A 24045-nucleotide genomic window follows, 5' to 3' on the forward strand; every position below is an offset into this window, starting at 1 on the left:
AGATGTGTGCATGCTCAGACACTCAGTCATGTCCTACTCTTTGTGACCCCATGGACTACAGCTCACAAGGCTCCTCTGTCCATGGGGTTGCCCAGGCAAGAATTCTGGAGTGGATTGCCATTTCCTTCTCCAGGCAATCTTCCCGACCCAGGGATGGAACCCACATCTTCCTGCATTGGCAGGCGGATTCTTTACCACTGAGCCACCTGGGAAACCCAGAGATGGAAGGGGGTAACTATTATTCCTGGGGGAACATCTGAAGTGGGGTAAACCAGCAGCTACCGGAGTATCTGAAGGGGACAGCAGGGATGTTTCAGAGCTTTCACAGGATCCATTCTGACACGTCATCAAGGTCACTGTTATGGATTTCCAGCTCCCAGAGGCTCCCCTTAATGTGCAGTAGGTTGCAGAGGTCTCTCCAACAGGCAAGGGTCCTCACTTTACTAGTTGGAGGAAAAACATCATTCTCTAGAGGAACAAATTCAACTCCAGCCATTTCAAAGATAACACATACTCTAAAATATCTTTTGAGGGAATTCTCTGGAGGGCCAGTGGTCAGGACTCTGCACTTTCACTGCCGAGGGTGTGAGTTAGAGTCTTTCTTGGGGAACTAAGATCCCACAAGTTGTGTCTTGCAGACAGGCAGATAAGTAAGTAAATATATAAGGGGCCTTCCCTGGTGGTCCAGTGGTTAATAATCCTCCTTGCAATGCAAGTGACATCAGTTCAATCTCTGGTCCAGGAAGATCCCACATACTGCAGAGCAACTAAGCCCGTGCACCACAGCTATTGAGCCTGCGCTCTAGAGCCCGGGAGCCACAGCTACTGAGCCCAAGTGCTGCGACCCCTGAAGCCTGAGCACCTGAGAGCCTGTGCTCCGAAACCAGAGAAGCCACACCCTGCACCCAGAGGGGGCTCCCACTCTCCACGAGGAGGAAAGCCTGCACAGCAGTGAAGACCCCGCACAGCCAAGAACAAAATAAATACAGAAACCTTAAAAAATAAGTAAGTAGGTAAGTACATAAGAAAGCAAATAAAATATCTTCTGAGAGCACCTGTTACCTGCCTCAGACTTAATACTTGGAAGAAATAAAGTATGGTGAAGTGTGAAAGTCAATAGACCCACAGAAGCATCAATAGTCACTGAGTCTGTAGGCAGGCAAGATACAACTTACGGAGGGCAGCGTCTCTGAGTGTGAGCATGCTCACTATTAGGAAACATCGATATGGATGACAAATGTTGCATGTTACATACAACTGTGAACATCTCTAAGAAAATCGTCAGCATGACTTCAGTTCATCTGCACAACTGAAAAGCGGAGGTCAAACCAGTGATTCTTAAAGAAGGGACCTTTTGGACACTTGGCAATGTCTGAAGATATGTTTTATCATCACCTCCAAAGAGAGGGAATAAGTTCTAGTGTTTTCTTGTGGGTAGAGGTCAGTGTTACTACTGAACAGGACAGTCCCCGACCACAAAGAATTATCTGGCTCAAAATGTCATTAATATTGATGTTTAATCCAGAAGGCCTGAGTTAAACAGAAGTAGAGAGATTTTAAAATCACTGGTTCAATAAGAGACTAGATAAATTGCTTCACGGCCTTCAGTCTCTTGTTATAGTCAACAAGCAGTAGAATTACGGGCCAGCCTTAGGAATACAGGAATGAGCAACTTTTTTTAGAGGACTCCACCTGTGCCCAGACACACAGACACATGTACCCCAGTGTTCATTGCAGCATTATTCTAGGACATGGAAGCAACCTATATGTCCATTGACAGGTGAATGGATAAAGAAGTTGCGGTCATATATACAATGGAATATTACTCAGCCATAAAAAGGAATGTGTTTGAGTCAGTTCTAATGAGGTGGATGAACCTAGAGCTATTAGACAGTGAAGTAAGTCAGAAAGAAAAAAAACAAATATCATATATGAACACATATATATGGATCTAGAAAGATGCTACTGATGAGCCTATTTGCAGAGCAGGAAGAAAGATGCAGACACAGAGAACAGACTGTGCGCACAGCAGGGGGAGAAGAGGGTGGGACGGACTGAGAGAATAGCGTGGAGACATACGTTACCATGTGGAGAATTAGACAGCCAGTGGGAATTTGCTGTGTGACACAGGGAGCTCAAATCCGATGCTCTGTGATGACCAAGAGAGGTGGGATGGGGTAGGAGGTGGGGGGGGAGGTTCAAGAGAGAGGGGACATATATGTATCTATGGCTGATGCATGTTGCTGTATGGCAGAAACCAACAGAACATTGTAAAGCAATTATCCTCCAATTAAAAATAAATTTAAAATATTTAAGTAATAATTCAGTTCAGTTCAGCCTCTCAGTCATGTCTGAATCTTTGTGACGCCATGGATTGTAGCACGCCAGGGCCCATTGTCCATCACCAACTCCCGGAGTCCACCCAAACCCATGTCCATTGAGTCGGTGATGCCATCCGACCATCTCATCCTCTGTCACCCCCTTCTCCTCCTGCCCAATCTTTCCCAGCATCAGAGTCTTTTCCAATGAGTCCGTTCTTGGCATCAGGTGGCCAAAGTAATAATTAAAATCCTTAAAAAAAATTTTTTTTAAAGAAAGAAAGAAAAGAAAACTCACCTGGAAGTTAGCCTTTTTGGCTGTTTGTCTTTAAAGATGTATTGAATACTCAACTCAGTTTTCTGTAGAAGATGGCAATGCTCCAGACAATATAATGAAACCAAGAGATCTTTGCATTTTTGAATATAAATGGTAACTTCTAAAAAAGAGCCCGTTATCTGTTTCACAAATTCATCCTGATTCTCAACGAGACAACAGAACAAAGGCATGTGGCGCTCCACTGCTTTTGGATTATCACTCAAATTATTTCGTTTTCTCTAGGAAGTACTAAATAAATTCTCCTGTCAAGAGGGGATAGTCAAAGGCTGTCTCAAAATTTTTTCTCATTAAGAAGACCGAAAACAGAAGTAATTACTGGGCTAAAGTCATTGTGTCTTTCTCTTCTCTCTTTATACAACTTACAGATGGAAGGAATCAGACACTCAGTTAATATCATCATATTCGCTATGGCTGCACAACTCCTGGATTTTCAAGTGTACGAAGATGTGATGGTCTTTATGGTTGCTGCTGGGCAAAAGAATCTTCAGCGCCTTCAACTCGGGGACATCAGCAAGAGTAAACCCAACATTCCTGAGGTCCCCATCACTACAGCGACAACCCTTCCAAGGCCAGCCAACACTGGCATTCCAGGACGACTCGGCGGCACCGACAGGCGCTAACTGCAGCCTTCCACGCCAGTGTGTTGGCAAGAAAGCGGGCATATAAGTCAGTGAGCATTTGGCATAAGAATTTCCCATCATCCCCTGTCTCCATCTGCCAACTTAGGGCCATGCAAGTGACCCAGCATAAGCTGGACACGTGGCACAGGTCCACAAACGTGTCCTTCTCTTGCACCAGCCTGAGGGCGGTCAGGGCCTTCCAGCTGTCCTTGAAGAATAAGGTGAAGTACTTCCTCCTCTTTTCGGTGGGGAACTTCAGGGTCACGGAGTCGTTGTTCTCCTTTGTGAACGCTCTCCTGGCAGCCTCATGTTCGGGCCGGGAGGGGACAAGGGATGAGGAGCCTGGCACCATCTTTCTTTTCAACAAATAGGACAGGAGCAGCGGCAGCGGCACCTGCTTTCTGCTGCCACCGCACAAGGCGGATTCATGGTCGACGGTCAGATCAGTCTCCACGTTGTCCATGTCCTTGAGAACGAAGAGGGATCGGACAGAATGGGAAAGCAAAAAAGCAAAGATCAGAATCCAACAGGAGCCTGGCCACTGGGTCAGTCCTTGGCAATCAGCTCAACCAAGCTGCACGCAGCCATCAGATCTATGTTGTGAGAGGGGAGATGAAGTATGTATAAGAGGACGCCTTCCCAGAAGTCCCCGTGTGTCCACTGTAACAGCATTACTTTACAATCATCATTTTGCCAGCAGCCTTCTCTCCCACCAGGAACACATTCTGGTCTTTTCAGTATCATTACTAGGATTATACACAGCATTAAGTATGCTGAGACCACTGACTCTCATTTCTTGGTAGAACTTATTGTGAACTTTTTCAAAAAGGCATTTTTCCCACTGGGGGAGAATTTTTTTCCTTGAGGAGGACTTCATAGGTTTCTTTGATACCTAAGTCAATGAGCACAGGGCAGAAGAAATATAGAACAGATTAAAAATTCAATGTACAAATATTATATATTTATATGTCCTGTTTTTAGCACCTGGAGCCTCCCCCCATCTCAGGTTCTCATACTGCCCAACCCAGTGTCAGGCTGACTGAAGCCCTCCTCTTGGCTCCTATGGGCAAAGTGTAGAGGCCTCCTTCATAGTCACTGATGCTCCAAAAGCAAAGATCAACAGGCGTCCAGGTGTGTGTTAAAGATGTATCCTCCATCAATACATCTAGCTGCTGGGGGTCCCCACCGAATCCAAAGGCCTGAGACAGAAGCCACTCCAAGCTCACAAAGAGGGCTGCAGCACCCAACCCCCAAGCCCTAACTAAAGACCAGCGCCACGAATGAAGGGGGCCTGGTCACCAATACTTCACTGACAGCTTCGTGAATGTGGGTAATACGCAGAAGATGGAAAACAATTCAGAGTCCAGCCTGAATCACTCTCCTGCTGGCAAGCTCCACGTCCCAGCGCTTCAGATGCCCGAGACTGCTCAGGGGGCCCCTGCCCAGGTAGAGCAACCCTCGGAACCGAGAGCACACAGAGGACCTTTCCCAGGACCCGAGTCCTCCAGCGCCAGGTTACACAAGAGCTGAAGAGTCCCCAGGGCTCCTTCAAGCAAAATGCAAGGGTCTAGCGAGACCTCGGGGCTTACGCGAGACAAATGTTTATCAGGTGATTTAAAAAGGGTGAACGTGGACCACATTCTCAGTAGTTATGAAAATGTTAAGTTTGAACACGCTTGCAACTGCAATATTGTTCCATCACAGGGAACACGGAAAGTGTTTTTTCAGCTCCGAATTCCCACATCTCTGCTGAAATTCCTCATCTTTACACCCATCTTTTCCTCTAAGCTATTTGATGTATTTGTAATAGCATTCCATTTTATGTTTTTACTCTTATTTCTTTGGTCGTGTTGGGTTGTCATTGCTGTGCACGGGCTTTCCCTAGCTTCAGAGACAGGGGCTACTCTTCACGCAGCGCAGGGGCTTCTCACTGCGGCGGCTTCTCTTGCTGCTGAGCACAGGCTCGGCTCTAGGTGCGTGGGTTTCAATAGTTGCTGCATGCGGGCTCAGCAAGTGTGGCTCGTGGGCCTAGAGCGCACAGGCTTCAGTAGTTGAAGCTCAAGAGCTTAGCTGCTCCGCAGCATGTGGAAACTTCCCCAGATCAGGGATAGAACCTGTGTCCCCTGCTCTGGCAAGTGGATTCTTATCCACTGTCCCACCAGGCAAGTCCTATAATAGTATTTTAAAGGCTGCGTCTTTCAATTCAAACATCTGGGTCATCTACGGTTCTGGTAGTGGCCATTCTTTCCTCTTGATTATGGTCAGAGTTCCTGCATGTCCTATATACCGTGTTTTTTCTTTCTTTCTTTCTTTCTTTTTTTTTTTTTTACATCTTAAGCTGTATGGTGTATATTAAAGAACAGAAGAGAAGAGAGAAGACCACCCCTACTTCCCACAGGGCTTTGAGACTCAATACAAAACCAGGTCTCTTCACTTTCCAGTCCATCCCAATTCATTTGGGGTGATTTTATATCAGCTCCTTCTCCCTCCCAGTTCCCCACATTTTGAACTAGCCTGGACACACACATATGTAAACACACAGCTCTTCAGCCAGGAGCCAGTGACAACTTCCCCAAAGCTAAGCACAGGTGAGGAGAAATAGGAGCTGCATGCACCATGCCCCAGGAAGCCCACAGCGGGTTCCCTATAAATCCTTCAAGTGCCTCAAGAGTTACCCACACGTCCACCGAAGGAGACCTCTTAAGACCCCAAAGAGCCTCCTGTGTATTCAGAGGTTGTTGTTGTTTAGTTGCTCAATCGTGTCTCTTTTGTGATCCCATGGACTGTAGCCCACCAGGTTCCTCTCTCCATGGGGTTTCCCAGACAAGGATACTGGAGTGGGTTGCCATTTCCTTCTCCAGGGGATCTTCCTGACCCAGAGACCAAACCTGGGTCTCCGGCATTGCAGGTGGAAATCTTTACCGCTGAGCCACCAGGGAATCCCATATAGACACTGCATCATGAAAACAAAAACCAAGCATTTCCCAGGGGGTCCAGCTCAGAGTGAAATTCCTTCAGGGAACTGGGCAGATCTATAAGCGTTGCATTTTAGACCTGTGGGATCAAGGTAGCTGTGAAGTGTGACACCTGGATGTTGACTGAGTGACCTGGCTTTCAGACACTGCAATTTGACCACACATGACATGTATTATAGCCCTTGCTATTCAAAAACCTAAATGGCTGATTTGAAATTGATTTAGAGCATGGTACTGCCTCTTGACCAGAGAGACTGGCATGGCATCCTCTTTGTCAGTTCTTTGCTTCTTGTAGCTAAAACACCCAGTTACCCAGCAGGAGAGGGTTTGCCTGAAAGAAATGTCCAGTGTCAGCGCTAGTACCTTACTGCCCAGTCTCTTCACTCTGCCAGAGTGGGCAGTGACACCAGTGAGCCTAAAGAATGGTCACCGGTGCCACTGTGTCCAGGTCACCCTGACACCACCACCATTCCCAGCTCCTCTCACCCATATACCACATCTGGACCAGTCTACAGACCAGAGGCAAAGCAGGGCCAGGGATGTTCATAACCTTGAGCCTGAGGGACTTTCAGCTTTGTAGGGATGAAGATAACGATAGCTCTCATTTCTCAAACTGTGCTATCTATGCCACGCCATTGAACATGGGCATCATGTCACTGGGTGCTCACACACACCCTAGGAAGCAGGTACTGCTGTCAACCCACTGCAGACAAGGCCTTCCTGTTGTAGAAAAGCAGCAAAGACAGGCCTTATCCCTCTTTAATCATTTAAAGGAAACACAGAAGAAAACTTTACAAATATATGCATAAAGGTGTATACACATGTGTACCTATGTATATACACCATATAAGTATGAGCAATATGTAAAGCAACACGCTGACCTTTTTGAACTTTGAGGATTGCAACTGTCCTTGAAATTAAAGCTTCCCATGCTCTCACTGCAGGTGTGCTGGTATTTCTTCAGGATCGTTACCTTTTCTTACATTCAAAGGAATGGCAGAAAATCTACAAGGAACGACGTCTTTCTTTAATCCAAAAGTGGAGGAAAGGGAATGCAGAAAAAAATATTTTTCCACTTTACTGTCAGAGGCTGTTAGATAAATTATTTCTATTGATTTAGTTGTGTTTATTTACAAGGAGCGTCCTAATTTTCATGCATATGCACTTATTTAATAGCTGAGGCTTACTCTTTTTGACTTTACATATGAAATTTCCCTTGAGTGCTCAATCTAATAGCCTGAGTGTCTTAAAGCAGCAATCAAAAGAAACTTGTACAAATATAACAAAATGTTAACTGTATAATCTAAGAGCATAACAATAGTCACTATAGACTTCTTTCCATTTTTCTGCATATTTGAAGTTCTTTACAATAAGTTGTTCAGGGATAGGGGAAAGTCACTAACAGACCTTGACTTCCCATGGATCACTCGCAAGGTTGCTAGTGGGAAAACAGGTATCCATGTTTGAAAGCTTACCACTGACAGCTATAAAAAAAAAAATTAAAGAAGTCTCATTTTCACTGAATAAAATTTAGAAAATGGACAAAAAAAGAATCTCTCATAAGTTCAGTTACACAGGTATAGAAACTTTCAGTATATCATTATAGTTCTTTCCAATCCTTCTTGTGTATATACTATTTGTACTATTTGGTTATGTACATTAATATTTTGAACACTTTTTAAAAAATAGAATGTCATTTGATTAGTAGCTGCATGGTACTCCATGATATAAGTTATATAAACATACCATACTATAGTTTCCAAACTTATTCAACAAAATCACCTGGGAAAATTCTTTGGGACCCACCAACTAAATAAGAATCTCCAGGGATGGCAAAGAATATGACTTTTTGAGGCTTATCCTGTGATTATAATGCATTTAAGACCCCGTGGAGTGTAGCCTGCCAGGCTCCTCTGTCCATGGGATTTTCCAGGCAAGAATACCGGAGTGGGTTGTCATTTCCTTCTCCAGTGGATCTTCCCAAGCCAGGGATCGAACCCAGGTCTCCCGCATTGTAAGCACATGCTTTTACCATCTGAGCCACCAGGGAAGTCTAATTAGTTAGTACATACTTCATTTGTTTAATCCCTTATTTTCAAACATCAAATAGTTTTCAAATTTCTGCTAAGCGACAATCACAGTAACATACCTGTAAGGACAGGTATCTCTCTGCATACGTATACAATTATTTCCTGAGGACAGTTCAGTAGTTTTTTTGCTTTTTAAAAAGAATTTAGTAATCAGGGACTATGGAATAACTACAGTTCAGGGAGTGCTCACCCCACCACAATCAGAGAATTCTACGGGAGATTCATCTCGGGTCAACCGGAACTTAAGACTACTAACAACCCTTGAAAAACTCTTAAAAGACTGAGGTCTGCCTTCTCCCTTATCTCTATAGTCACAAAGGTCCTGCTCAAAAGGGCCTCCTTGAGTATGGCACTGAAATTGGCTCTTGCTACCTTCTGCTGTCGTGTGCTGTTTTAAAATACAGATATGTTAGTTCCCTTTATGTGGATCACAACGAAGTGTAGAAAATTCTTAAAGTGATGGGAGTACCAGAACATCCTTATTTGTCTCCTGAGAAACCTGTATGTGGATCAAGAAGCAACAATTAGAACTGGACATAAACAATGGACTGGTTCCAAATTGGGAAAGCGGTCTGTCAAGGTGGCATATTGTCACCCTGCTTATTTAACTTATAGGCAGAGTATATCATGTGAAATGCTGGGCTGGATGAATCACAAGCTGGAATTAAGACGGATGAGAAAAATATCAACAACCTCAGATAAGCAGATGATACCAATCTAATGGCAGAAGGTGAAAAGGAACTAAAGAGCCTCTTGAGGAGGGTGAAAGAGGAAAGTAAAAAGCTGGCTGAAAACTCAACATTCAAAAAATCAGAAGATCATGGTATCTGGTCCCATCACTTCATGGCAAATAGATGGGGAAAAAGTGGAAGCAGTGACAGATTTTATTTTCTTGGGCTTCAAAATCACTGCAGACTGTGACTGCAACTATGAAATTAAAAGATGCTTGCTCCCTGGAAGGAAAGTCATGACAAACCTAGACAGTGTATTCAAAAGCAGAGACATCACTTTGTCAACAAAGGTCTGTATAGTCAAAGCTATAGTTTCTCCAGTAGTCACGTATGGAAGTGATAATTGAACCATAAAGAAGGCTGAGAATGAAGAATTAATTCTTTCAAACTGTGGTGCTGGAGAAGACTCTTGAGAGTCCCTTGGACAGCAAGGAGATCAGACCAGTCGATCCTAAAGGAAATCAACCCTGAATATTCATTGGAAGAACTGATGCTAAAGCTGAAGCTCCAATACTTTGGCCACCTGATGGGAAGAGCCAACTCACTGGGAAAGACCATGATGCTGGGAAAGACTGAAGGCAAAAGGACAAGGGGGTGGCAGAGGATGAAATGGTTAGATAGCATCACCAACTCAAAGGACATGAATTTGACCAAACTCCAAGAGATAGTGAAGAACAGAGGAGCCTGATGTGCTGCAGTCCATGGGTTGCAAAGAATCAGACACAACTTAGCAACTGAACAAGGAATGATGGTTCACATAACTAACCCCAAGAGCAGTTTCTTAAACTTAGTCCCAGAGATTCCTAGGTATTTTCAGGGGTCTGCAAGTGCAATACATTTTGGTTTCAATGCTGTTTCCATTTTGGTGGTAATATACATATAAGGTAAATGCTAGACAAGCCACTCAATATCAGGGCCTGCAGTCTTATGTTTAATATCAAAATGATACAAGGGCACCACTCAAAGAAACTTAAGCCAATGTGTCTAAAACTAGGATGTGTGGACATACTCCCAGGGTTCCTTGAGAAAAGTTTTTCCTTTAAAGGGAGTTTATACCGTACAGATAGGATACTGAAAGAGGAACTCTCCAGGTCGGTAGGTGCCCAATATGCTACTGGAGATCAGTGGAGAAATAACTCCAGAAAGAATGGAGGGATGGCGCCAAAGCAAAAACAATACCCAGCTGTGGATGTGACTGGTGAGAGAAGCAAGGTCAGATGCTGTAAAGAGCAATATTGCATAGGAACCTGGAATATTAGGTCCATGAATCAAGGCAAATTGGAAGTGGTCAAACAGGAGATGGAAAGAGTGAACGTTGGCATTCTAGGAATCAGCAAACTAAAATGGACTGGAATGGGTGAATTTAACTCAGATGACCAGTATATCTACTACTGCAGGCAGGAATCCCTGAGAAGAAATGGAGTAGCCATCATGGTCAACAAAAGAGTCCGAAATGCTGTACTTGGATGCAATCTCAAAAATGACAGAATGATCTCTGTTCATTTCCAAGGCAAACCACTCAATATCAGAGTAATCCAACTCTATGCCCCAACCAGTAATGCTGAAGAAGCTGAAGCTGAACAGTTTTATGAAGACCTACAAGACCTTCTAGAACTAACACCCCAAAAAGATGTCCTTTTCATTACAGGGGACTGGAATGCAAAAGTAGGAAGTCAAGAAACACCTGGGATAACAGGCAAATTTGGCCTTGGAATATGGAATGAAGCAGGGCAAAGGCTAATAGAGTTTTGCCAAGAGAATGCACTGGTCATAGCAAACACCATCTTCCAATAACACAAGAGAAGACTCTACACATGGACATCACCAGATGGTCAACACTGAAATCAGATTGATTATATTCTTTGTAGCCAAAGATGGAGAAGCTCTATACAGTCAGCAAAAACAAGACTGGGAGCTGACTGTGGCTCAGATCATGAACTCCTTATTGCCAAATTGAAGAAAGTAGGGAAAACCACTAGACCATTCAGTTCAGTTCAGTTCAGTTCAGTCGCTCAGTCGTGTCCGACTCTTTGCGACCCCATGAATCGCAGCACGCCAGGCCTCCCTGTCCATCACCAATTCCCGGAGTTCACTCAGACTCGCGTCCATCGAGTCAGTGATGCCATCCAACCATCTCATCCTCTGTCATCCCCTTCTTCAAATCCCTTATGATTATACAGTGGAAGTGAGAAATAGATTTAAGGGACTAGATTTGATAGATAGAGTGCCTGATGAACTATGGACGGAGGTTCATGACATTGTACAGGAGATAGGGATCAAGACCATCCCCATGGAAAAGAAATGCAAAAAAGCAAAATGGCTGTCTGGGGTGGCCTTACAAATAGCTGTGAAAAGAAGAGAGGCAAAAAGGCAAGGAGAAAAGGAAAGATATAAGCATCTGAATGCAGAGTTCCAAAGAATAGCAAGGAGAGATAAGAAAGCCTTCTTCAGTGGTCAATGCAAAGAAATAGAGGAAAACAACAGAATAGGAAAGACTAGAGATCTCTTCAAGAAAATTAGAGATACCAAGGGAACATTTCATGCAAAGATGGGCTCGATAAAGGACAGAAAAGGTATGGACCTAACAGAAGCAGAAGATATTAAGAAAAGGTGGCAAGAATACACAGAAGAACTGCACAACCAAGATACTCACGATGGTGTGATCACTCACCTAGAGCCAGACATCCTGGAATGTGAAATCAAGTGGGCCTTAGAAAGAATCGCTACGAACAAAGCTAGTGGAGGTGATGGAATTCCAGTGGAGCTATTTCAAATCCTGAAAGATGATGCTGTGAAAGTGCTGTACTCAATATGCCAGCAAATTTGGAAAACTCAGCAGTGGCCACAGGACTGCAAAAGGTCAATTTTCATTCCAATTGAAAGAAAGGCAATGCCAAAGAATGCTCAAACTACCGCACAATTGCACTCATCTCACACACTAGTAAAGTAATCCTCAAAATTCTCCAAGCCAGGCTTCAGCAACACATGAACCCTGAACTTCCAGATGTTCAAGCTGGTTTTAGAAAAGGCAGAGGAACCAGAGATCAAATTGCCAACATCCGCTGGATCATGGAAAAAGCAAGAGAGTTCCAGAAAAACATCTATTTCTGTTTTATTGACTATTTCAAAGCCTTTGACTGTGTGGATCACAATAAACTGTGGAGAATTCTGAAAGAGATGGGAATACCAGACCACCTGACCTGCCTCTTGAGAAACCTATATGCAGGTCAGGCAGCAACAGTTAGAACTGTACATGGAACAACAGACTGGTTCCAAATAGGAAAAGGAGTCCGTCAAGGCTGTATATTGTCACCCTGCTTATTTAACTTATATGCAGAGTACATCCTGAGAAACTCTGGGCTGGAAGAAGCACAAGCTGGAATCAAGATTGCCGTGAGAAATATCAATAACCTCAGATATGCAGATGACACCACCCTTATGGCAGAAAGTGAAGAGGAACTAAAGAGCCTCTTGATGAAAGTGAAAGAGGAGAGTGCAAAAGTTGGCTTAAAGCTCAACATTCAGAAAACGAAGATCATGGCATCTGGTCCCATCACTTCATGGGAAATAGATGAGGAAACAGTGTCAGACTTTATTTTTTTGGGCTCCAAAATCACTGTAGATGGTGATTGCAGCCATGGAATTATAAGATGCTTAGTCCTTGGAAGGAAAGTCATGACCAACCTAGATAGCATATTCCAGAGAAGGCAGTGGCACCCCACTCCAGTCCTCTTGCCTGGAAAATCCCATGGACGGAGGAGCCTGGTAGGCTGCAGTCCATGGGGTCACTAGGAGTCGGACACAACTGAGTGACTTCACTTTCACTTTTCACTTTCCTGCATTGGAGAAGGAAATGGCAACCCACTCCAGTGTTCTTGCCTGGAGATTCCCAGGGACAGGGGAGCCTGGTGGGCTGCTGTCTATGGGGTTGCACAGAGTCGAACATGACTGAAGCGACTTAGCAGCAGCAGCAGATAGCATATTCAAAAGCAGAGACATTACTTTGCCAACGAAGGTCTGTCTAGTCAAGGCTATGGTTTTTCCAGTGGTCATGTACGGATGCAAGAGTTGGACTGTGAAGAAAGCTGAGCACCAAAGAATTGATGCTTTGAACTGTGGTGCTGGAGAAGATTCGAGTCCCTTGGACTGCAAGGAGATCCAACCAGTCCATCCTAAAGAAGATCAGTCCTGGGTGTTCTTTGGAAGGACTGATGCTAAAGCTGAAACTCCAGTACTTTGGCTACCTCATGTGAAGTTGACTTATTGGAAAAGACTCTGATGCTGGGAGGGATTGGGGACAGGAGGAGAAGGGGACGACAGAGGATGAGATGGCTGGATGGCATCACTGACGCGATGGACATGAGTTCGAGTGAACTCCGGGAGTTGGTGATGGACAGGGAGGCCTGGCATCCTGCAATTCATGGGGTCACAAAGAGTCGGACACGCCTGAGGGACTGAACTGAACTGAACTGAACTGATACTGTACTGCACTGAAAGTTGAGAACCACCTGCTTAGAAGACAAGTGTCATATTGCTTTTCCTTCCAGAGCAGCACCCAGCCCAGGCTCAGCACTGGCAAAATTTCAGGCTGCAAGATTCTGCGCCCCATCGGGGTCACTAGTAAGAGATCTCCACCAGGCCTTCCAGCCACATTTCTTGAACTCATCCCCAGGGCAGTAAGAATCCATTCCTTGCCTTTTACCTTATTGTCAGAACCTAACCATCAAGCCCAACCCCACTCACAGCACACGGGATAAGTGAGGCCCCGAGATGGAAAGTGCCTTAAGCGAGATCACACAGCTAGCTAGCAGCAGAGATAAAACAAGAACCTCCTACCCCACCTTCCGTGCCTCCGCTGACTCTGTAGCGAGCACTGATTAGGGATCGCACAGAACTCATCTCCTCCACCACCACCACCACTATCCCCAAACCCATTTCCACCCTCCTCGCGTCCCCAGCCTCCCTCCGTCCTCTCCAAGTCGACTCGTCTCGGTGTATTCCAGGACTTCACAAACATTCCACACTCCCCAACTCCAACCCTACTGCTTCTGGCAGTCCCTCGCCTACAAAACACACAAACGGAGAGATCCCCACCAAACAGATACTCAGTCACCCCGCAAGTACTCCGCGCGCGGGAGTCCGCCCCGAGGCGCAGGCGTCAGGCTAAGTCGGCGCGCGTCGGTGACGTCACGGGCGGCGCCATCCCCGAGCTAGGAGCTCGAGACCCCAGCTCCGAGTAGCTGGTCGTCCGCCTGTCAGCCTGCTTCCCGCGCGACTTCTGGCACTAGGAACGTCAGCTCCACAAACTTGGACGAGAGAGGCTCTAGTGGTCGAGGGCTGCTGAAGAAAGTAGAGACGGGTGAAGAGTGAGCGACGCCTGAAGGAGACGTCAGCACAGCGCACCGGAAGCGGTCCGAGAATGACGAGTAAGCCGGGTTGAGGGCCACGAAACTGGAGAGGGGGTGGGGTGTTAGAGAGCCGGAGACTAGGTCTCGGTATTGGTGGGTGACAGGGTTGCAGGGGAGTCTGGACGGAACTGCCGTGGGAATTGCTCCGCCTTCTAGAAGTGTAACTGTGGCCCGGAGTCCCGATTGGCCTGGCGCAGTCTCTGAACTAGAAACTGATGTCGGGTTCTCTGGGCCGGAGGAGGGGGAGGGGGGCTGCCCTGCTCCCTGGTGAGTGGTGCTGGAGGAGGGCCCACGGCCTTGGTCTGACTTGGCTGCTGTCTCTCGTGGTGGCGTGGTCCCTTTTCCTCTCTGCAACCCGGTTTCCCCTTTTGTAACGGTTGAATGGCATCACCAACTCAAATGGACATGAGTTTGAGCAAGCTCCGGGAGTTGGTGATGGGCAGGGAAGCCTGGTGTGCTGCAATCCATGGGGTCGCAAAGAGTCGGACAGGACTGAGCGACTGATCTGAACTGAAGGTACTGATAATGGTGCCTGACCAGCGACCTGTTCTGTGAACGACCCTTTTCTGGTGTAAAGCGCAGAGAGCGCGCTGGGGAACAATACCACTAACCCAAGGCTTTGAGAATTTGAGCATAGAGGAGGTGAGCAAGCACCCTAGGCAATTTATAGGCGGGGGAGTGACACCGTTAAAACTGGATTTTAAGTTCCCCTTCTACCTCTTAATCTATGTGATCGAGTTAAGTGTCTCAGCATATTTGAACTTGCAGTTTTCTCAGTGCATAATAGGAATGTGTGTGTGCGTGCTTAGTCATGGCCAACTCTTTGCAACCCCATGGACTGTAGCCCACCAGGTTCCTCTGTCCATGGGATTTTCCAGGCAAGAATACTGGAGTGAGTTGCCTCCTCCAAGGGATCTTCCCAACCCAGGGATTGAACCCATTTCTCTTGTGTCTCCTGCATTGGCAGGCGAATTCTTTACCACTGGCGCCACCTGGGACTATATAATAGGAATAATAACACCTTTAAAATGGTCACTCAGAAAGTATGAGGTAAAATATACGTAGCTTTTAATTGGGCATGGCAAGTATTGAGGGCTCAATAACTGTTAGATGTCTGTTATAGGAGAAAAAAAAAAAAAGGCTTCTGGGTTTATTGCTAGGCACCTGTGACAGTTGCAGTCATTCCTGCGATTCCATACCCTGCAAGTTACTTTATACAAACAGATTTCAATCCCTGTCTTCCAGTTGAGGGAGAATCATACTCTGTATATAAAACTTGTAACCGCCTTGGTTTGTTTGTTCAAATGTATTCAGGGACGCACAACAGAGCTGGGATGGAATTTAGAGTGTAGTGTGAACCATATTTTCTAGTCCTTTGGCCCTTAAACCAGGCCTTTGTCTCATTCGCTTCATACCCATTTTCTGAAGGTTGAAACCATGTTGAGCAATATGTATTTTGAGCTTGAAGAAAGCTCTGTGGTATTTTATCAATTTAGGACGCCATCAGTTGTATGATACATCTCAGCTTCATTGATACTAAAATGTGAGAAGTCTTTTTTTAAACATCAAACAGTAAACAAAATGTAATAGTTTCAAGTATCCCCATCCTGAAAAGCCCTGTCACATAACTTTTAAATGAGATACATTATTAGAGTTCTAGAGCAACAGGTTCCAGAGACTCTGACACACATTCATGTTTGAGAAGCTCTGTTCTAAAGCACACCGCTGGGACTGCTAGGATGGACGGATGTGGCTGGAGGGTGGGGCCTTAGACATCTGAGTAAGCTTTGCTGCTGTGCTCTTTGTACCACCCATCTGTCCCTCAATAAACAAAGTGCTTTTCGCAGTTAGAAAAGTCTTAGGTTTTATAGCCATAGCCAACAGGATTGATCTTTCCATGTTTGTGTGTGTGTGTGTGTTTTTTACTCCCCTAGGTGTGGCCTACCATGCCTTTTCTCAGAAAGAGGCAAAAGAATTCGACGTTCAGGTACGGTTCTTGGGCAGGGGGTCTGGGAGCAACAGAGGTGATGGCAGAGATGGTTCCATGACTCCTTAACTTTCCCACAGTTTACCCTCACGTTTCCAGCAGGCATGTTAGGGTTAATCAAGGCCTGTTGCTCTGCTGGCCTGCTTTCCCAGAGTCAGGTTTGGTAAACTGGGACTTTCATAAGTGTAATTTATGGATCATATCTGGGTGCTACAGACATACTTTGTCAGTTTGGCAAAAGCTTCACTGGTGACTCATAGGGAGGGAGTTACTTAGGAAATCAAGATCTTGAAAGACTGATATACCTTTATTTGGCTTCTGCATGAAAGGTAGGCCACTTAGGTGTTTAAAGAATCAAATGTCCTCTTACAATAATAATAGTGATGATAGTGAATCTTTACTTAGCATTTAAAAGTACAGAGCTGAAGCTGACTGCCCTCCTTACTATGGGGAACCTTGAAGATTGTGTGTATCACATTAATCCCCATCTCCCACCCATCCCCAAGCCCATGTCTGCTCCATGAAATGAGAGCTTGATTACTATCGACACCTGAGCTCCAAGGTGTTTGCAGCCCAGTTAGTGCAACAGAAGTCCAGGAAATGGCCCTGCCAAGAGGGAGAGCCTGAGTAGAACCTCAGTGCTCCCTAGGGCTGTGGCACACATCTGGGCAAACGCATTGGAATGAGGAAGAGACTGGTGGAACTTCAACTCGAGGGACAGCAGTGCCTATTCTTTCAAGAATTACACGCAGTCATGACAGTTGTTTTGCCCAGAAACTCTCTAAGTGCAGGCGCTCAGTCACAGCCACATGATGCTCTGCTGTGTGTGGAGAAGCGTGAATGTGCAGGGCTAAGGCGTGCTGACAGTTTCTTTCTTCATGTAATGCCAGAACCAGCTAGGAGAGTACCAAGCCACGTCTGCACGGCTGAAGACTCAATAGAGTATTAATGATACGGCCAGTCTCAAAATTGCTGTGCTGGGCCCAACCTGGAGCTCTTGATGATGCTGTTTTTCCCTAGTGTTAGGGTCATTTCCTTCGAGGCCATCGCTTGCCTTCGTTTGCTCATGATTGATTAAATACTGTTGCCTTATTGTTTCTCAAGCTTTCCTCCCTTCCAAGGGTGAGAGAAGTCTTTTCTTCCAAATACAGTGTTTTTGTCCATTTGGGTTTTTGCTGTGGCTTTTTGGTTTTGTTCTTAACTAACCTCAAAGAAGTAGAGTAGAAAGTTGGAGTCTGAGGTGATCTGTGTGGCAGTCACAAATTGACATTTAAATGTGGCTTTCACTTCTGGCCAGCTGGGCTGGCGGACACTCGGCCAACAAGAGGCTGTGTGGGCCTCGGTGGGTAGACAGGTGGGTCGGCGAAGGTGGCCACCTGCTGTTGCGGTGGGTGTGGGAGGGCCCAGGGGCCTGGGTGGCCCCAGCCAGAGCAGCCCCGCCCCGTCTTGTCCCCAAGCAGCACCCGGGAGCCCAGCGGGCCAAGGCCTTTGTGAGGGCCTTCCTGAAGCGGAGCATGCCCCGCATGAGCCAGCAAGCCCTAGAGGACCACCTGCAACGCAAGGCCGTTGTCCTGGAGTACTTCACTCACCGGAAGCGAAAGGAAAAGAGAAAGAAATCTAAAGGCCTTTCTGCCAAGCAGAGGAGGGAGCTGCGGCTCTTTGACATTAAACCAGAGCAGCAGAGGTATGGCGAGCTTTTCCTGCCTTTCCACGTGAGCAGTGTAATCTTCCTAGTACTAAGTACAGATTTGGAAAGCTAGGGGATTCCCTGGTGGCTCAGACCGTAAAGAGTCTGCCTGCAACGCGGGAGGCCCGGGTTCGATCCATGGGTCGGGAAGATCCCCTGGAGAAGGAAATGGCAACCCACTCCAGTATTCTCGCCTGGAAAATCCTATGGACGGAGGAGCCTGGTGGGCTATGCAGTCCATAGGGTTGCAAAGAGTCTGACACGGCTGAGCAACTTCACTTAGGGAAGCTAGAAAGCCCCTGCTCCGCTTTAGCTAAGAAAGCCTCTCCCATTTCTGCCACAAGGGGGCAGCCTTCCTTTACCAATTCAGACCTTTTTGGATTTGGCTTCTGTCCTATCCTTAACTATTAAGGCCAGTGCCAAAAATGAGTCTGTTGCCCATGACAACAGGGCGATGGTTTTCTTAGAACAAAAGGAACTGATACTTCTTAACGTATACCTCTCTGTAGCTTTTAATAGCTCTAGACAGAATCACCCATTGGGGTTTTGTTGCCAAAGAACGTGCTGCCCATGTGTTTCAGAAGTTTTGAGAGAGACATTTCTCTCTGTGGGAGGACATGTTCCTCCCTCCAGCTGACACTCCATCCCTCCTTGGCTACAGTTCTGCATTTGCATGTCTTAGGACTGTTCATATGCTTTGGCTCCAAGACCTGTAGCCAAATAGCCTCCCACATCCCACAAGACAGAATCTGTAACTTTGTTCACGGCCCCCTCACAAAATCAGCTGGGTTTTGGGAGGAGGAAAGGGCTGCTGCCTGCCCCTGGTGTGCCTCGCCCATGTCCCTACTGATAGAGTCCACTTTGGGTTTCAGCCTGAGGTCCTCATTTTCTCTAACCAGTAGCTTCGTTAAGCAGATTCCTCATGAAGCATCAAGAAGGCCCATTCGGGGTCCTCTCACCTGCTTCCTCCCCTGCACCCCACCACTTCTCACCCTCCAGAGAGACCTTGTCACCTTGCACATGGACTTATGACAACCAACCTCTCCTGTTTACTGAGGGCTTATCGAGGTCCGCTTCCTATAACAGAAGACCTCCAAACAGCAGTTACTTAAACAATGAGCCAGTAGCAGTAGCTTCTTTTCTCTTGGGAAAAGCCCAGTTGAGTGCCGTCCTGGGCTGGTGCACAGGCAGCTCCACAGCCATGAGACACCCGGAGTGCAGCCTGGGGCACCCTTGCTGCTGCGCCGTCTCCTCTAAGGTGTCTGCTTGAGCTCCAGCCATCACGGCTGCATCTAACCAGCAGGAAGGATGAAGGGGCAAAGGAAGGCCACCTCTTTCTCTTCTCCTTAGCACGAACTTAGCCTTGAGAGTGTTCTACCAGAGAGGAAACTAAGATTTGAGAGGTGAAAGTACTGGATTTCAGTGCGGTTACAGGAAGTAGAACTAGGATTTGCACCCAGGCCCCAGTGATCCAGGTCACGGTCCTTGGCATCAAGCAAGCTCTGTGCTCTTTGGATGTTATATTGTCATATATTATAAATGTCACATTGCCTGACTTTTTACCTCTATCTGAATTTGCCACAGATACAGTCTTTTTCTCCCTCTACATGAACTCTGGAAACAGTACATCCGGGATCTATGTAACGGCCTCAAACCAGACACGTGAGTCACAATTCTGAAGCCTTGCCCTTTGGAGCAGAACCCAAGGGACCCTGCTATCAGCATTGCCTGGCTGCAGAAGTCTGTAGACCTGTTTGCTCCTTTCAGAATTTATCATCATGGTATACACTGAAGGCTTCTGTTTACCTCTTAGGCAGCCACAGATGATTCAGGCCAAGCTTCTAAAGGCAGACCTTCACGGCGCTGTTGTTTCAGGTAATTTGCCTAAAGAGCACATCCTCCGGATGCCCAGGCCATCCTTCAGTGACAGTTCCTTTCACTGCTGATATCCCCACATCACCAGCACTTAGGATAGGAGATGACTATAGACGTCTTAGTCAGTTCTGGCCGCTTGTTGGATACTCTTAAATGGTCTCTGTGTGCCTTCTCCACACAAAGACCCCTGCTGGCACTCACACACAGCCTGCTAACTTGAACAGTTCCGTGGTTCTAAATGTCAGCTCTGGACCGACAGTCCCCAAGTTGTCATCTCCAGCACAGACCTCCCCCTTGAACTCTTTGAATTCAACTGTCTGCTGGATATAGCCACCCAGATGTGCAGTAGACTCTGTAAACTCTACACATCCAAGGTAGAACTCTGGGCCTCTGCTCAGATCAGCCCTCCCCCTGGTTGTCATCTCAGTTGCCACTGAGGTCAGTGTCAGTGACACCACTGAGCACTGCTGAGAGCCACAGTTCGTAGCGCACTAGTCGCCCTGGTTGTTCAGGCCAGAGACCTCGGAGGCATCCACATTTCTTTCCTCATCCCCACCTCCAAGACATGAGCACACCCTAACATCCGAATCTAAGCCACTGCTCCTCCCCTGGATTATTGCAAAGCCGCCTAACCCTCTTCCTACCAACACACTGCTCCTCCCCTGACCAGGCAGCCAGAGGGAGGATTTTTTTAACTGAAAAAGTCCTGTCCTTTCTGCCTCTTTACTGTGGTCCAAACGGCCTGTGCAGTCTCCTTGGGCAGCAGGTCTAACCACACTGACCGGCTTTCTGCTCACCAGGCCGGGCCCTGCCTCAGGGTCTTAGCATTTGCTTCTTCCCTCTGCCCAGGAGTTCTTTGTGCTCACAGGATTCTTTCTCGTTATTCGGGTCTCTGTTCAGATGTCGCTTCCCAGGGGTCTACCATTACTAAAGATGACCCCTCTCCCCCATTACCCTGCCCTTGTTTTTCCATAGCACTCATCACTATCAGAAAATAAAGCTATCTGTATTTGTTACCCCTCCGCCATCAGAACAACAGCTCCCTGAGAGCAGGACCCAGGACTGCCCTTCTCACTGCTCTGCCCGGCACCTGCCTAGGACAGTGCCAGACGCATAGCAGGTGTTCCGTGACCATGTACTGGCTACATGGGAGATGGGTTGGAGGAGGTGAGGGGCCTGTTGCCGTGGTGGCAGCTCACTGCTGGGTGACCTGGAGTGGCCTCCCATTCTGGCCGGAGCGTAGGAGGTTACAGGAAGACCATGGTGAACAGGTGTTCACTCAGGTCCTATAAGTGAGACCTGGCCTTGCCAGAGCAACCCAACTGTGGGTCTTGGTAGTATTGGATACATGTGTGACCTCTTGGCTCCAAAATCCTGCCTAGGACCCCTGTGGCAGCAGGCCCTCTGAAGGACACCTTACCAGAGCAGCACAGAGGCTATAACGCCCCTGTAAGGGACTGGGAAACCTGGGTTTGTCCATGCCCAGCTGAGTCGCCAACACTTAGTATTGGAGTGCTGCCCCTCACCACGCCCCGCCTGGTGCCCTTTCTTCCTCTGCTGGCTCAAGGTTGGGAATAGAGCCCTCATCCCTGACAGGCCTGGCTGCTTGTGGCTCCGCTAACAGCACAGAGGCCTGAGCCCTGCACTGCCCTTTTCCTTTGCAGTTACAAAATCCAAGTGCCCCTCCTATGTGGGTGTTACAGGGATCCTTCTACAAGAGACAAAGCATGTTTTCAAAATCATCACTAAAGAAGACCGCCTGAAAGGTATGTGACTGGATGGCCGTGGCTGTGGCCACCCCAGCCAACTCATTGGCGCTTTCCTCAGGACTCTGAAGGTAGTTTGGCCTTTCGAGTCAGCAGATCCCTACCTATCGTACGTGTCAAGCCTACAAAGACCTTCCTGGCACCCCGGGCTCTCCCTGAGACACTCGTCAGCCCAGCCGCCATGGCCAGACATGATCAAGGAAAGGAAGGGTTGCTTGGCTGTGCCTCCAGACACCTGGGTCTGTTTCCAGGACTGGGACCCTCCACCTGCAAAGGCTGCTGCCTCCCAGAGGATTGTAGCCAGAGAGCTAGTAGGGAGGAAGCCAAGGCAGCGCCTGCCCCTGGAGTCCCCAGAGCCCGCGCCCTGGGATCCAGCGAGGCGAGTCCCCGCTCGTCTGTCTGCTGTGCTCACCGCTCTGGCAGAGAAGCACCTGGCCTGTCAGGATTCCCACACCCCTGCCTTGCCCACGAATCCAGAGATTTCAAAACCACAGTGGGGGTTGTTCCTTTAATTTTTGACCGTTGGGTTTCTTGCAGCTTGCTTCCATTTCCCTGTATATTCCTCTGCTGTCATTTTAAACCTCAGAAAGTGGTGTACAGGTTTCCCCAGAAGCATAAACCCATGAGTCTGTCTGCAAGTTATGTGGTAAGACCTGTTTCTGGCAGTTTTTCTAGGAGCTTTTGATTCTGGAAGTTTGGTTCATAGCCTTTCACCCTGAAAACTAGGTGTTGAGTTATATTTAAAATGTGAGTAAATTGGCTGCCTGGTAGAATCATCACCTTCATCCTGGTATTGTTAACTTTTGTGGGTTCCTGTATTTCCTAATGTTTTCCCTAGTCGCTTTGTTTATTGTCTAATACAAACATCTTGGGAATAATAGTTTCTGTAAAAGTGAACTTACTGCCAGGATTTTTTTCCTTATCCTTTTTCTCTCACTTTTTTTCAGTTATCCCCAAACTAAACTGTGTGTTCACCGTGGAGATCGATGGCTTTATTTCCTACATTTATGGTAGCAAATTCCAGCTGCGGTCAAGTGAGCGGTCTGCAAAAAAGTTCAAAGCCAAGGGAACAATTGACCTGTGAGCTGTTGCTGCCTAAGGGGATTATTTATGCCAGCCAAAGACTGGAAACATCCACCTTTCAGGAAAGAGATGGTCAGGCCAGTTCTGGTTATAGACCACTTCCAGCCAGTTTAAATCAGCGTTAAGGACATTGAGTCATCTGGGAAGAAGCACTGTACTGAGCACAGAATTCAGGGACCAGAGCGATGTGTCTTTATAGATGCTCTTGCTTTTATATTACGCCCATGGAGAGAAAAGATTGGCAGAAAGCACCAGGATTAACACAAGTTGACCTAAATAGTTTATTTGGTTTTTCTTTTCATACTTTTCTGTTTTCAGAATGTTGTTTGATAAATCAGTAGTTTGTGTGATAATAAAATATGCATGTGGGCGTGAACAGACCGCAGGAGTGATTCCTGCAGCACGGCCAGGACGGAAGGGAAGAGAGGCCTGAGGCTACCCCTGGCCTGTGCGTTTTGCTCTCGGTGCCACGAGGCGCCGAGTGCACTAGTTCAGAGGTGCCCTGCACCTTCGACGCGTCACTTTAAATCATGCCTTCTGTCAAGCTCTGACCTAACCACGGTTACTTTGCTGTTTCTAGAAAGCAGAAGAAAGTTCCAGTACAGGGAGCTTAAGCCTATGGAGTGTTCTCAATTCCTGAGTCTGTTAGGCTCCAGAGGAAGGGGGACTGAGGGGAAAGTAAGACTACAGCCTTTGCCAGGGTCTGACCTGCAGGAAAGCCTGAATCCCCAATGGTGCCACCTTAGGTGACTCTTAGTTCCATTTTTGCTGCCAAAAAGCATGGCTCTCCAGTCTGACCCCAGGCCTGTGGGCAGTGTGCCCGTGGGCCAGTAGCTGGGGCCCTTCTACGCAGGCCTGAGTACAAACCAGCCGAATGAGAACAGGGTGGGGACCAGCCTTCCAGGTCTGCTATTAAAAAAGCCATGTGGCTTAGAAGACCCTGTCACCCCTTTCCTTTGAGCAGCAGGTGTTTGCCGGTCAACAAGGTGAAGGCAGAAGCTTCCTGATGACAAACTGGGGGCACATGCACATGCCTTTTGCTTCCACACCAAGAGAAGCAGCAGTGCCAGAGCTCTGCTTTCTCAGCACTTCCCGCTCAGTATCCTCACGGGACAGGAAACACGACAAGGGGAGCGCAAACGCTGGTCTCACGTCAACTGGAGAACAG

At 47.1% G+C, this 24045-nt stretch overlaps 1 protein-coding gene and 1 pseudogene across 2 annotated transcripts; one reads left to right on the forward strand and one right to left on the reverse strand.

The window, feature by feature from the left end:
* Positions 1-278: 278 nt before the first annotated feature.
* On the reverse strand, positions 279-3738 carry LOC138096770 (NACHT, LRR and PYD domains-containing protein 11-like; annotated as a pseudogene).
* Positions 3739-14300: 10562 nt separating this feature from the next.
* On the forward strand, positions 14301-23349 carry POP4 (POP4 homolog, ribonuclease P/MRP subunit). Of its 2 annotated transcripts, none has more exons than XM_068992642.1 (7): positions 14301-14497; positions 16414-16466; positions 17927-18150; positions 19738-19815; positions 19967-20028; positions 21693-21794; positions 22742-23349. In XM_068992642.1, exons 1-7 carry the CDS (start codon positions 14491-14493, stop codon positions 22876-22878), a joined length of 663 nt encoding a protein of 220 aa, XP_068848743.1. In that variant the 5' UTR covers positions 14301-14490; the 3' UTR covers positions 22879-23349. The 2 variants fall into 2 exon arrangements, with proteins under 2 accessions (XP_068848743.1, XP_068848744.1); XM_068992643.1 differs by lacking the exon at positions 14301-14497 and adding an exon at positions 14879-14995.
* Positions 23350-24045: the final 696 nt, after the last annotated feature.

This window comes from Capricornis sumatraensis, chromosome 20 (genome assembly GCF_032405125.1).
Source record: "Capricornis sumatraensis isolate serow.1 chromosome 20, serow.2, whole genome shotgun sequence".
Classification (NCBI taxonomy): Eukaryota; Metazoa; Chordata; class Mammalia; order Artiodactyla; family Bovidae; genus Capricornis; species Capricornis sumatraensis.

Excerpts from the sequence above, each read along its gene's own strand:
- POP4 (XM_068992642.1), top strand. Across the intron at positions 20,029-21,692 it reads TCACGGCGCTGTTGTTTCAG|TTACAAAATCCAAGTGCCCC; the intron begins GTAATTTGCCTA and ends TTTCCTTTGCAG. Across the intron at positions 21,795-22,741 it reads TAAAGAAGACCGCCTGAAAG|TTATCCCCAAACTAAACTGT; the intron begins GTATGTGACTGG and ends ACTTTTTTTCAG.